This window comes from Neomonachus schauinslandi, chromosome 12 (genome assembly GCF_002201575.2).
Source record: "Neomonachus schauinslandi chromosome 12, ASM220157v2, whole genome shotgun sequence".
NCBI classification, from domain to species: Eukaryota; Metazoa; Chordata; class Mammalia; order Carnivora; family Phocidae; genus Neomonachus; species Neomonachus schauinslandi.
In genome coordinates this window covers 68,936,469-68,951,932 of record NC_058414.1, presented here as the reverse complement: position 1 = coordinate 68,951,932, position 15,464 = coordinate 68,936,469, and the positions used below count along the sequence as shown (strand labels likewise).

The window sequence follows — 15,464 nt, the reverse complement described above, 5'->3', positions numbered from 1 at the left end:
TTGTACGGTCTTGACATTTACATAATCAGTAGAAAAATGAGTTTGATAAATTAAGTTTTATATGAGTAAAGTGGTTTTCGAGAACATCTGTCTGGTTGAAAGTTTGTAATTTCCTCAGTCTACAAGGGTATAGCTGGAAAAGTCAGGCAGTCATTTCCCTAGATACCATCCGTAATTTTATTTTATTTTCTTCTTTTCTATTCTATTTATTTAACAAAGCACTTATATAATGCATATGATGTGCCAGGCACTGTTCTAAGCTCTTTTAAAAATATTTACTTATTTATCCCTTGTAACAACCCTATGAGGTAGGTACTATTACTCTCCCCACTTTTTATAGATGGGGAAACTGAGGCACAGAGTGATTTAATAGGTGACACAGCTGGTATGTCATGTGGCTGGTATTTTAACTTGTAGCCTCATCAGGTGTCAGTACTCTGAATCACTTTTTACACCCATTCTCTTCATCTTTCGTACTTACCATATCCTGTTTTCTTCCTCAACCAAGTTTTATTCACCAGTGTGTGGTAAGGGGTTTGTTGAGGATTTGTTTTTTTAAGAAACCGGAATGGGAGAGAAAATGAGCTTGTTGACAGGAAGGATCTAGTAACAAAGGAGAGACTGCACTCAGAGGACAGGGGAAGTCTTTGGTGGATCAGTGTCCCTTCGGAGGCATGAGGAAATGGGCTTGAGACTGCAGGCGGGGAGATGAGCCAGGGGCCAGAGAAAGGGACAGGGTTGCGGAAGGATGTGGATGTGCATAAACTGAGCTATAGGATTGGGAATATCAGGAGGTTTTTTTTTAAATATATATATATATTCATATATATTTAATATATGCATATATTTATATATATGTCTATATATATATATATATATAAAGAAATCAAACTAGTTAACATTATATGCTACAGTGTCTCCTTTGGCTTGCATTTAAAATTGGTTGTTGAACAGTTTGGTGACAGGAGTACTCCCGGTGTTTCCGTTTTCCACAGGCTGTACAGCTCTGCATGTGTGTACTCATTCATATCTTCCCTGTGTGGATATGTGTCAATTAATCTACAACAGACTATAAATTATATGGGCCAATGAAAATGACATCATTCACTGGCTGACTACTTCCCTTATAACTTTCATTACTTTGTTTACTGATGTATCCTAAGGCTTCATTAATTAAAGCTGTAAATTTGTTTCACGACTAATCTATTACTGTATTTCATTCTCATCAGAGAATTTATTTAATAGGACCTAAGTGCCACAAATGGGTACTTAGCTTAGTACAGGGCTGCTCATGCATGCATGCTGCTGGCTTGGGCTTTTATTTGAGAAAATAGCAGCAGGGTAGTACTCCTGGAAAGTCTTATTCTGGTGATTCAATTCCAAAAGTCTTTTCATAGTAGTTAAATTCAGATAAAATTTATTTTCTGTCGGTACCTTATTCGCATTCTTTCCTGAAGTTATGTATTTTTCCTACCATCATACATGGTAGGAAATACATAAAAAGTCTTCATTTTCTTTGAAATGCCTCATTTCCATGTAAATTTTATGTTGCCCACAATCACCTTCTTTTTTAGTATATCATCGTAATTCTGTCATTTATGAAAAAGATAAGTAGTGAATATTATTGGTGGGGCACAGGTTTTTTTAAACGTGAATTTATACAGAACTATGAAGTATGTCTGAATGTATCTCCGTCCTCAAGACATGTATCTTCCCATATCTGGTAGAGGCACCACTGTATAGTTTATAAATGGCCCAGCTCTGGTGTCAGAGAGCCTGGGGTTTTTTTTGTTTTTTGTTTTTTTTTAATTCAGTAGCTGAATCAGCCTGGGTGAGTTAATTCATTTTTCTTATGGCTGTTAATTATCTGCTAAATGAAGATGATAATAGCACTTTCCTCTCAGGATTATTTGAGGATTAAATGGGAGAACAGATACACTTCATAGTGTAATGCTTGACACCTGGTAATTGGTCAGTAAATGGTAGCTCTAAAGATTACGATTTTCAAAAACCCAAATAGGAAATGTACTTTAACATAGCCAGAAATTATAAATAGTATTTGGTCTTGAATTCTTATATTTTATAAGGAATTATTGTTGATTTTTTTAGGTACAAGTTATTATAGTTTAGGTAAGATTCAGAGAGACTTACTAGTAAACAGAATGGCATCAGGGTTATGATTTGTTTTAAAATACTTCAGCAAGAAGAAGAAGAAAAAAAAAAATGAGAAACAAAGTCAGAAGAAAAGGATAGGTGGAGCCATATAGTGGAGCTAATTTAATGATTATGGGTTCCCTGTGGTAGGTATATGGGTTCTTGGTTTAACTTTTATCAATATAGTGTGTATGGTTAATGAGTTACCTGCTTGAAATGTTTTCTGCACGTAGGCAAACAAGCAATGAAGAAGAAGACTGGTTTATTAATCTGGGGTCTAGTCACTAGTTGCATGGATGGTCTTGGTTCCATTCTGCCTACAGTAATATTCCTGGGTTTATATAAACTGACAATAGTATCCCTGATAATGAATTTGGCACAGCTTGAGAGGAATGTTTTCCTAAGGTCTAGGACATTCAGTATTTTATAATATGTGCGTTATAACACTACCTTTAAAGCATAAGCTCTGACTTATATATAAAGCAAAGGAGCAGCTTTTAGCAGATGAATAAAGATTCTGTGAGAGGAAATACCTTACATGCTCAAGCAAAATTCTGTGTCTTCATTAGCACCAGCTTCCCAGAAACTCTGAATTGGTACAGGTGTGTCCTCTCAGAAGTGAAGAATTGCAACAGTTCTGTGAATGACAGATTACCTCTACCCATTCAGTTGTTCATTCATTCCCTCATGACACAGGCTACATGGGAGCATCTGTTGTGTGCTAGCAGAATGAGACCTTACTGGAGATTCAAAGGCAAATCCTGGAGCAAATGGCAGAAGGGATCCAGGATGCAGGGGAAGGAATCTACTTTGAGAGGAAGGGCGCCGCTTCTAACGTGGGAGGAAGGGAGGTGAGGGCAGTGAAATGTACAGAAAATGTTGAGATGGAGAGACTGGGTTTGTGACCTTGATCTTGTATAGGTAAGGCTGGGAAGCAAGATCTGCTGTCACTGGAGAGCGAAAGAGAGAGTGAAGTGGGGGCTGAAAGTGATTTACAGGAACATGGTGAGCGGACGCTGAGCAGAAGTGTGGTAGGAAGTGAGTTAGTGAGGAGTAATAGAGTTGCTGTGTGTGGTGAGGCCCCTCGGAAGAGAGACGTCTGAAAGGGGTAGTGAATCCTGGCTCCCAAGTTACACAGCTAATTCCAGGGGTGCTCAGGAAGTCGGGGTCCGAAGCAGGTGCTGGCGAGATGGAGATTGAAGCATCAGAGTTGGAAAAGAGCAAGAAGATTGGGAATCTAGCATCATGATGAGGAGAAGCAAAGAAATGACAGCCGTAGCTTCTGATAGGTCTCTTCCGAGGCAGATGTGATCTAATAATAGTCTTTTCATTTTTTAAAGGAAATTAAAGAAGTGGCATTTTGTTTTGTTTTTGCAGGTACTGGGAACATTTTTCAAGAGCTTATAGAAGGCAGCTGTCAAGAGAGAATGGTTGCTCAGCCCAGCCTAGGAAAAATGTGTGTCTGTGTTGTATGCATCATAGTACATTGTACGTATTGTACATAACACAGTTAAGAGAGCGGATCAGAAATTTTAATTCTCTGAGCACTGTGCTAGAATTTCTCATTTCATACATCATTTGCAACTGATTAGAGTGTGATCACATGAGTTCAGCATTGATATTTTTATCATAAATGAAGAGCATTTACGGTTTGTGAATGCTGAAAGGTAGCTGGCAGAACTCTTCTTAGAGTTTTGGGTTACAAAGCTAACTCAAAATTGTAACCTCTCCAAAGCACGGCAACAGTGTAGAGACAAAGTCTGGCCATACGTGCAGGGAGCACAACTCTGCTTGAGAACAAAAATAGATGAAGAAGGCGTTCAGAACTCCTCCTTGGATTGTGGCAACATGGGCTATGCCGTACGGCCCGGAGCGTTTCCTGCTGTGTCTAGACGTGCTGGCACACATCTTACTGTGGGCGTCTGTCCACTAGTGACCCACAGTGACCTTCCCCTGGGGCCTCCTGTTTAAAGGTGCTACCGCTTCCCACTCTCTCTCTTCTTTTCCATCACTTAATTCTTCCAGCAGGTGCGTGAAAATTGTGACCGTCGTCACTTTGGAGTTAATCGGATTTTGTGGTTTGCTTCCCCTTTGGTCACACTTCTGTGTCACGTATTAAAAAAAATAACAACAAATAATCGCTTTGGAGATGTGGTGATGTCTTTCATCGGGGACATTTTAAGAAACGGACCAGGAGGCAGATCTAAATTAAAACAAAAGAAGCAGAGAAATAACTTCATCCGTGCTGAGAACACACAGGGCAGAAGCCATCCACTCTTTTTATCCGTAGCATTTTAAGAGCCTTACAATTCCATTTATTTTTCAAATTGCAAATTAAAACGTGATTGTAACGATAAGTGGCTGGAAATTCAAGGTGGCGGAAAACTGAAAACTCAGAGTCCGTGGATTCAGAACTGGCTTTCTCATTCTTAGCTCTCCCCACTCATTCTGGCTCCTTGCCTCCTCTTACTTAGACAGTGTAGTCTTGGAGAATGTGACCAGAAGGTCCTTTTACCCCTCTTCCTGTGTTTTGAAAGACGACTGGGTTGGCGTTCTTTTTACCAAGAAGCTGGTCATCTCTTTCTTGCTCTGCACTGTGTTTGCTGCTTGTAGGGAATTCCGATTTCATTTTCCTAAGTTCCCCACTGAAGAAGTTACAGTCACACTGAGCAACCCATCTCCCAAGGACTTCTTTGGTATTTGGTGCGATTTCTGTTGTAAGACGGTTGAGCACTGACAGAGGAATAATGAATGATAGGGCCCTCGTTGGCTCCTTTTCTGAAGATAAGACTTTATTCCCTCATCATCTTTTTGTGTCCACTGGGTGGGCATTGATGCGGTTAAAAGAAGCTTATAAGTCTTTTGTTGTTGTTGAGGCAACACATTGTAAGATCATGCCATTATTGTCTTCATTTTTGTTGTCATCCTTCTACTCTGGTAGAGATGTGCTTATCAGTGAGAGGGAGAAATCGAGGTGTTGAGGGCTTCCGGAGTGTTGATGGAGTTATTTCATGGTACTCTGTGTGCATCAGAAGCACACTGTCGGACCTGTCCCTATGGGAGCATCATTTGCAAAATCTGTCGTGCTAAAAAATGTGAATAAAAATTGGCAGACACATATACAGTGCCTTTTCCTCAGTATTTCTATTTAGAGATTTTTGACTGCAAGTTAAACAGAGACTAGGTCTTCTTTTTATTTCCATTGAGCATGATTTCACACTGTTGCTGTTGAGTCATTGATGTTCATTCATTGAGCAAACAATTACTGCTGTCCTCCTCAGAGCCAGGCACTGATCTGGGCAAGTGGGGACACGTCAGTGAATAATACAGGAAAAAAAAAAATCCCTGTCCTTCCAGAACTTGGATTCTAATGCTACTGAAAATACTCTTAAGCTTTAAGTCAAGTATTTTTAAAGACAGTTTCTATACCATCTCTTTGTATTTTAACCAATATAGTGTTTCCATTTCACAAAAATATTTGCAGTGTCTAAAGCAATGCATTTTAACTTTTTTGGTGCCTTTGGCTCCTTCTCAAACTTATGGAAACTATAACCTCTATGGAAGGTAATGTACCTGTTCTTATACACATTAACATTTGTATATCAGGTTAGACACTTTGTAGCTGTCTTGTTTTTTTTTTTTTAAATCATTTCACCTTTAAAAAACCCAATTGCAAGTGTCATCTAGCTAATAAATAGTATTTCATAATGATTTAGATAGTTTTCAGTTTTTAAACTTGTAATGAATACAAAGAATCTGTCAGTAAATTGTTGAAAGGAAATTTGATTTTTTGTTATTTTCTTTTAAAAAATAGAACATCTTTTTGAGATAATAAATGCATGAAAGATGTGTTGCACTTAGTGGTTTTATAGGGCTTGACTTACTTCCAGTTTTATTATTTATTCTGTTTTCATCTAAGATTTCCTTGCAAGGAACTGCGTGCTTCAATCCAGAGTATATTTAAGCTCCAGGCTGCTCTATTTTCAAGATTTCTTACTACAGGTGCTTTCCCTAACAAAGAGGCATTGTTAGAAAGGTCAGAATAATTACCGTGCATAGACCAGAGTGTTTCCTCCCTCACGGTGTGTTAAAGATACAGTATTTATAATGATCAAATTATGCAAATTCCCAGAAGAATAAGCATAAGATATTCTGCCTATATAGGCCTTCTTATTTCATGGTTCCTGTTTCTATTGACCAGGTCCTATCATTGCCTACTTTTTGTTACTTCTCTGAGAAACTTGTTTTCTAGTGAAATTTTTAATGAGTTCTCTAGAGATGGTACAAGCAAGTATTTCCCTGAGTTTCCCAAATGGTATAGCTATTTCTAAGGATATTACTTGAATTCCACATTGGGATTTCTGGGGTCTCAATTCTTTTGAACTTATAGTCATTACTGTTTTTCTCAGATCAACGTCAACATCAAGTCTACGTCGATCATTTTTTAAAATTCATCAGTCAATGATGGATGGCACAGGCAATGTGAAATGGCAGGTGATATGTATATCACTTATTTATAACTTTAAAAAGCATGGAATTCCTTTTTTCACTGAGTTACACTTTTCTAGAAAGAGTTTTGATTCAGATTGCTTTATTCTCTGAAAAGAAAAATAGCATGAAGTGCTTTTCAGTCATCTTAAGTAGTAAGAAAGAATCAGCATGGTGTTCAGAATTGGCAATAGAGTTGACTATAGTTTAAAAAATTATCTCCCCTTGTATCATTCAACTGAAAAATCCTTTGCTGTCCTGACAAAGCCATCACATTAGTTGGTTGCTTAGTCCCTCACCCTCAAATATTTTTAGGGTAAATCTGGGCATGGATATTAATATTAAAAACAGAAAACTCAGAATCTGTCTACTCTTTAGGTGAACTCCAGAAACCTTGGTAGCGACAATCACTCTCTTTCCATTTCCCTATAATCACTAAAAAGCTCATGACCCTAATGTTGCTTCAGTTTTAAAATTAGAAAGCACATTAATAGCTTTATTTAGGAAGTCTTGCTTGAGGAGTTGCTTTCATTTATTGCCAAGGAGAAACTGTCCATTGTCTGGTCATGTGGTTGGGAGAAGAAAAGCAAAAAGTCTTTGGCCTGAAGGTACCAGGCATGCATTGCCTGTTTTCTGGTATATATGACTCTTGTAAAAGACAGCCAGCAATTCTAACTTGTCGGGTATTTGGGTCAGAACAGTGGTCCTTAAACATGACTGGGCTTTTTATACATGCAGGGAGCTTTTGGGTCCATCCTGACCTAGTAAGTCAGGATGTCCAGGGTAGGGCCTGGGTTTTATACAGCTCCCAAGAGCATGTTACGCACACCTGGCTTAGGAGCCCCTGGATGAGAAGGCGGGCAAGTATCTCTGTTTCCCTCTGAGCATTCCTTTCATCTTTCCTCTGTGCCACAGTGAGCACTGCAGCCCTCGGTCCAGTGGCCAGCCCAGCCTCCACCCACCTCCCCAGAGTCTTGCCTGAACGGCGATAGCACCAGCTCACGGGGGGTGTTAGTCCACGTTTAGAAAGTTGCTTGAGCCTTCCTGTTTTGAGTTGTCCTTTGCCACTTGTTCTAGGAAAGAACATGGTAACGGTCCCCCTCGGACTGTTGGCAATATCTTATACCGTTCATCAGTCAGCAGGCATTTGAGAAAATGAAGAGGTAGTGAAATAGAAGCATGAAATCACCATGTGTTTGCATTCTCTTGCCTTGTGGATAGAGGCTCTGGAAGGAGCACAGCTAAGCCATGCCCTTACGTCTTCTCACTCTTGCCTTTGTTCTCTCACTCCCACTGTCTCTGCCTTGGCTCCTGGTGCATCTCCCTTCGCTTCTGCTCGTCATAGAGTAGATCTCCATTGTTCTTCTTACACACAGCGAAGTTAACTTTAAAACAAGTGACTTTGCATTTTCAAAGGCACTACTACGTGGAGTAGTTTTTGGTCAAATGGTTTCATAAAGTATGAGTGTAAAAGAACCAGACAGTTCTGATTAGTGAGAACATGAGCATCTAAGTGTTTTCTCTCTTCTGTTACTGTTACTCTGGGGATCCTACATTTGTTTCAGTGATTTAACTGTTCAAATGATTTTGGAAATATTCTTTGTAATTTTTTGTAGATGGATCAGTCTAGGCTACTAATCTTTCACATCACGTGTTTCAGCCCAAGATATTCCCCACTCATATATTTTTGGATGAAGTACAGGTTGTGTAATTTTCACATAGCCTGAAATCACCAGGCAGTTTTGCTTCTTACAAGATGGGAACTACAGAGAGGTAAACATGAATCCATACAGAGAAATAGAAAAGTCTCCTTGGCGTTGGCCATTCCTAATTTTAGGTGCATTGCTCTTTGAAGCCAACTGCTTATCCTAGGAACACCCTATGGGAGAGCCACTTGATAGGATGACTCAGAAGGCTGGGAGCACCCTCCCACATCTGGCCTGCAGGCCTCCAAGACCCAAGGCAAGGCCTTTCCTACGGAAGGGTGACTGCTTCTCAGTGGCTATGACAGGCAGAGGGGCAAGAAGACCAGAGCATCCTGTCCTGCCGAGAATGGGAACAGAAGACATCAGAGGGCTTCACATCCCTATTGTACACCCCACATTATCTGATCACTGGTAAGAACTTTTCTATCAAACTCTGCTATGGAAATACACTCTTTATTATCAGAGATCTTTTTGAGTATGTTGGAATGCGGTAGCACAGCTGAGCAGGTGCACAGACATAAACTCCCTAAACACAGATGCGTTTGTGGCTTGCTTCATTCATTCATTCATTCATTCATTTTTCAGTTTCATGCGTTTTCATTATTATTTGTTATTTTATTGAACATATTCATAATAAAAACCCTCCATTCACATGACATGGTTAGTCTTGCTCTCCTTAGTTCAAGGGAATCTGTTCTTTTAAGTACAGCTTAGCATTGTGATTAAGAGCTGAGACTCTGGAGTCAGGCCCTGAATAATTGATTTCCTGGCTCCACCCTTGCTGATCATGTAAGTTTGGCCAATTTACCTAATGTCTCCAAGCCCCAGATTTCTCATATGCAAAGTAGGGATGGAGGTGGTTCCTACCATGTAGGGCGGTTGTGAGAAGTAAGTGAGAAAATCCATGTGAAGTGTAAATCGTGGTGCCTAGAACAGGGTAATATTTACCTGTATTAATTTTCCCCTGGCGCCATCCTGGGGATGCTTATTTACACTCTTATTTCATCATCTTGGTTTCCTTAAATCCTTGTTAGAAGAAGGCAAGTCATAGATAATAAATAATTATGGTTTTTTATTCTTTCTTTCCAAAGAAAGAATCTGTCCTTGTTGATTTATGATATAGAATGATTTATAATGGCTCACACACGGAATTCAGGTGGACACTAAATTTCTCTGACAGTGAAATTTCCTCTGGGAGAACATGGCAGTATATGGAAAAGTCAAATGAGGACTTTTTCCCCCCCCTTTGCTGGTAATATCAACTCACATTTCTCTGTTTCTGGAATTGTTTCTATTTGCTTATTCATTCTTTGATGATAAAGAAGGATGCCGTATTCTCATTTGGAAATATATGATGTCACTGTAGGCTTTTCCATCACTGTATGTTTAATATAATAAAGATACAAAATGTGCATGGGGACAAGGTTAAAAGCATGACCTAGAATCTGGGGGTGCCATGAAGTTAATTAGGTGACTCTCACATCTGGTGGGGAGGCACCATTGATTGAAATGTCTCTTTGGAGAATTTCATGCATTTCTCACCATAAAGTAAAGGACATTATGGGGAAGAGAGGGAAACTTAGGGAGGCAAATAAAGCTCCCCAGTTATTTGGATTGTGTTGTATTTTTTTTCCTAAAAGATTGTTATTTGTTCAGTCTTTAATTAAACACTGAGGCAGTACCACGTCATTGGCTAGCCGCTGGGGATGTAAAGGTTAATGGTGATCACCCTGTACTCTAGTTACTCACAATGTATTAGCAAGAAACATACACACATGTTATGATTAGGAAAAAAATGTAAACGACATAATTGAGGTTTTCACATCTTATCATAAGACGCTTTTTAAAAAGCTCACAAAAACTATTTTTGTTTTCTAGTCATAGACATCAACCTTTTCCTTACAGTAGAGTCTCGAAAATGCCTTTGTGCATGGCCACGAAAGTTTGTGAGAGAATTGTAGAAGATATACCAGAGTGAAATGTCAGTGATTTGTTTGGTTTTTCTCCCCCAGCTTTGAAGGCATACATTTTGGTATTCTCCAAACTTGGGGTGGGGGGATATTTATTTGTAATTCCAAGAGTCTGAAATGTGTTGCTGTAGGTCAGCCTTCTGCTTAGAGTTGCTGCGTCACCAAAGCTGGAGAGAACCTGATTTGAGTTTGTATAATAACTTGTCACTAAGTGAATAAAAGAGATTTCTTTTTTCATTGGCCACAAAGGTTTTCTTTTTCCTTTTAATAGAAGTCTGGTTTTTAAAAAAATTGCCCATGAGTTATTTTTCCATAGTACCCATCGTCAGTCTATTTTTATCTCCCCCTTAAGGCATGCTTAAGCGAGGGGATATGTCATTGGCTTAGTACATATTGATATTCTTTCTGAAACAGGATATGATATAGTATAATACTTGGATAACAGGATTCTGTCTAGACTGGTGAAATTAAAATAGTGACAGAGCAAAAAGAATCTCTTTCTGAAATAGAATAGGAAACATTGCTTTACCAGAATATTGATGAAACTTGCAAATATGGAGGGGTATTTTATATCCGTATTAAAGTTAAGGTTTTAATATCTGGAACGCTTTGTTGACTTTTGGATATTCATCTTATTGGTATTCATTATTTTAGACTGGCCTGTCAGAAGATAAAGTGAAATTTGTTTTAAACATTCCAGTAGGGATAAAAAGGAGCCTCAAACATAAGCGCATCTCAAAAAAATGTAAAAATATAAAGTAGCGCATGCTGTCCGTGATACAGAAGACGGGAAAATGGTCACACTGCTTGTGTTTGGGGCTAAAATATCATCAATAAACGTTTTTTGATGCGTAAGAAGCAAAACCAAATACCAATCTTAAATCTCAGGAGTTTTGATTAACTAAAGCCAAGTTCTTAAATCATTTTGGAGCTCTGCATTTGTTTAATAAAATAATTTATTTCCCAATTTATTTCTCTAGGTATGTTTCCTTGAGCAAACTACCAAGGAACTATTTTAAGCCAGGGACTGCTGTGAAACTTGCTAAACCAGATTTCCACTTCTTTCATTCCCATGAGGCCAGGAAGGGTGTGGGGAGAGAGTGACCCTGTATTCTTAGGACCAGGCTTGACTGAATCAGTGGGTGTCCCAAGCAGATGAATGACCTCTCTTATCTCAACATTCTGGAAATATTTGCTCTTCATTTCTATAAAGCAGAGAAAAGATTTACCTTATAGTATTCATATGAAGTGCAAAGGTTTTGAATTAACACATGGGATAGAATCAATACTCAGCCATGCACCAAGTCTGTGATCTTGGACAAAACTATTTACTATTTCTCAGTTTTCCCATCTATAAAATGGGCATAATAGTAGTACTGTCTTTATAAGGGCATAGTGAGGATCAATTCCTGTAAAGTCCTTAGCAGAGTGGCCATCAAATGGTGAATTCTTGCAAAAATAGTATTACCTGGTATGATAAAAGTATAATTCATTTATCTGAAGGTGAATTTTTACACATTTCCTTTAAGCATATCTTAAATTTGAAATAATAGTGAATTTTCTTCCGCTGTGAAGAAAGCTTACAGCCCTTCTCCTTGAATTATAGTAGATGACAATTGGGTAATATTAATTTAACTCTGCATCCTCGGTTGGATCTGTCATTCCCAGCCCCGCCTTCAGAATTATATCATGTGGGAACTTCAGCTTCATTTGAGAATCCTTGCAGCGATTTATATTCTCTTCATTCAGACCTCATCAGTCACCACTCTGGAAAAATACCGAAAAAACCCACAGATAATAGGTGTGGAAATGACCCCACAGAAATGTGCATTGGTTGCCCTTTCTCATATGCGAGGGCAGGAATGGGTATAATGTAAGAATAAAAAAAAAAAAAAAAAAAAGGTAAGCCAGGTAGTTGAATCTGTTACATGTATCTATCTAGATTTAAATCACAAAAGAGAATAAAAATGTTGCAAAACAGTCATAAATTCATATCCATATGCTTCCTTAGAGATGTGGTTATGGCTCTCATTTCTTCCCCTGTATGAGAGAAGGAAGATTTGGGTCGACAGAGCCATTATTTAAGGCAAGGATCGAGTGGTGAATAAGCATGGAGAGAGAGTTGGTAGTTCTGAGCCTCACTCATGCCCTACACTCTCTTCCCTGCTTGGTCCCCAGGCTGAAGCTACTCTGACCAAAGCCACACCGTGTGCCAATACCCCTAGTATTGCATTCTGTGGATGTTGGCTGTGTGTTCTTTGCCTGAGGCAGGCAGCCATTTGATTCTGTCGTAGGCACCAGGATATTGAAATTCAGAAGCTCATGGTTGCTGGTACATTAATTTTTCTCGGGCTGATATTCTTTCTATTTTACTTTTTTTTTTTTTTTTTAGATTTTATTTATTTATTTGACAGAGAGAGACACAGCGAGAGAGGGAACACAAGCAGGGGGAGTGGGAGAGGGAGAAGCAGACTCCTTGCTGAGCAGGGAGCCCGATGCGGGGCTTGATCACAGGACCCTGGGACCATGACCTGAGCTGAAGGCGGACGCTCAATGACTGAGCCACCCAGGCGCCCCTCTGTTTTACTTATTTTTTTATTTATTTGAATATAATTGGGGTAACATTACCTTGGATCTAAATGATGTCCACAAGTATATATTGATTTGAATTAGTGGCTGATCAATAGCATTTGTGTTTGTATTGAATTTGGGGACCCTGTATTTATAAATGAAAGTTCTGTGGGGAGTTTGAGGTCTCCTTTTGCTTTGTGGACCAGTGCAAATTCAAGTTTCATTTCTTAGGCCTTCTCTTGGTGTTTTGGATGATAGATTTATAAGAGCACAAAAAATTAAGCCTTCTACTAGATGGTTACCACACAGGATGATGTCCTTATATGATGTTAATTAAATACTATGACACAACATGAAAAACAATACTCTTAGGTACAAACACACAAAACATGTTAGGTCATGTTCTTTTTTCCCATAGTGCATTTGTTTCTACTTTTTGGAGTACTAAGAATGATATCACTGATATGGAAGCCTATTCTTTTAAAAGTTAATTTTTTTTTTGCATATATATTTATGTTTTCTGCTTTTGCAGTTGCTGATTTGCCAGTATTGTCAAAAGTGAAGCAAATGTTTATTGTCTTGGGCGTGCTCCTAATTTACATCAGCAATTTTAACATCAAATGAAGGACCTAATATGTTCTGAGTTTACCTCTTAAGATGAAGAGTAACTAGAAGACTGAGAAGTCCTTAGATATTAAATAATTTTTAGAATATTAAACTTTTTTTCTCTTGTAGTGAAAGATTTTTTTTGAGGCTGAATAGAAACGGACTTCCCAAAGCCCCAGATAAACCAGAACGACATTGCTCTCTCTTTGTGGTAAGTGGATCTTGTTTCCTCTAGGAGGCAGATTCTTCTAATTGTACTTTATGTTACTTAAGGGAAATAAATTATTGTGAGAGAACATAGTGACTTTGCTTAAACTTTGTAAATAATACACAAAGTACAGTAGGGCGGGGCTGTGGGCCTGGGTATTGAGGAGGACACATGTTGTGATGAGCACTGGGTGTTATACGCAACTAATGAATCGTTGAACACATCAGAAACTAATAATGTACTATCTGTTGGCTAATTGAACATAATAAAAAGCATAAAATAAAATAAAGTAAAAGTGCTTGACAAAAAACAAAACAAAACAAAACAAAAACACCAAAGTACAGTAGTGCCCAGAATCCTAGACACCCCTCTGTTCCTTTGGTGTATGTTAGAGCCTGTTATAGTCCACATGACATATGGCAATTAGAATGTACTTAATAAATGTTTAAAGAATGAGTGAGTGAGAGATTAAAATAAGAATGGGTTTTTTTTTTTAAGTATTGTTTGACATCAGTAGACTTACACTGTAAACTTGTAGTGGTATTTTTCTTTTATGTTTTTATTTAAATTCCAGTTAGTTAACACAGTGTAAGATTAGTTTCAGGTATACAATATAGTGATTCAGCACTTCCATACACACCTGGTGCTCATCACTGCAAGTGCCTCCTTAATCTTCATCACCTGTTTAACTCATCCCCCCCCACCCACCTCCCCTCTGGTAACCCTGTTTGTTCTCTGTAGTTAAGAGTCTGTTTCTTGGTCTCTCCCTCTCTCTTTTTCCCTTTGCTCATTTGTTTTGTTTCTTAAATTCCACATATGAGTGAAATATGTGGTATTGTCTTTCTTGGACTGACTTATTTTGCTTAGCATAATACTCTGTAGCGCCATCCCTGTTGTTGCAAATGGCAAGATTTCATTTTTTTATGGCTGAGTAATATTCCATTGTGTGCACGCACATGCATGTGTGTGTATCACATCTTCTTTATCCATTCATCAGTTGATGGACACTTGGGCTGTTTCTATAATTTGGCTATTGTAGAATGGGCTGTTTTGTTTTTTTAAAGCATTATTTGATATCCATAGACTAAGAGTATTAAGTTGATTGTGGTGGTATTTTTAGAACAGGATTTGAATTATGTGCTTCTGCTACAAAATTCCATTAAGAATGTCTACATTATCTTTGCCTTTCTAATGTTATTTGTGGGAATAATGTGCTGTGACCTTTCATACTTCTATATAAATTATGAGTTTTAAAATAATCCTTTTTTTTTTTCTTTTGGTAGGATTTGGGTAGCAGTGAGCTAAGAAGGGACATCTATATCACTGTGCACATTATCCGAATTGGTAAGTCCAACACTTGGCAGTGTGATAGGTGCACAGCAGGGGGAAGAGGTGCTGAAAGGTTGCCGTGTTGGTGTGATTTCTTTGCTGTCTGGATCGGAAGGAAGGGAAAGCCAGTTTGGAGTTTAAGAATCACCGCATTGGGGAATTATTCCCTTACCTCCCCAAACTCACAGATAGCCTCCTCATGCATCATAAATAGACCTTGTTTTCTTTCCATTTAAGTCATTAGGTAGTTTGTTGTGCTTTGCTTTGTTTTATTGGACTCCCTAAGCATATTTGATTCAAAATTTGGTATTTGTCTTTATGAATTCTAATTTCTGTTAACAGCATTAATTAAACTTCTTCTAGGATCTGGATTTCCTACAAGTTTATGAAAATTTTGTACTAATTGGCATTTTCCAAAGTGCAGAATGCTAC

General features: G+C 38.3%; 1 protein-coding gene across 1 annotated transcript in view; it reads left to right on the top strand.

Annotated features, from left to right (window-relative positions):
- The window catches only part of DOCK4 (dedicator of cytokinesis 4), a 426,479-nt gene that overhangs the window by 213,964 nt on the left and 197,051 nt on the right, over positions 1 to 15,464 (top strand). Inside the window, exons 9-10 of the mRNA XM_044920179.1 lie at positions 13,625 to 13,706; positions 14,987 to 15,047. Coding sequence (XP_044776114.1) covers positions 13,625 to 13,706; positions 14,987 to 15,047 — 143 coding nt within the window. The remainder of the gene's footprint in view (positions 1 to 13,624; positions 13,707 to 14,986; positions 15,048 to 15,464) is intronic.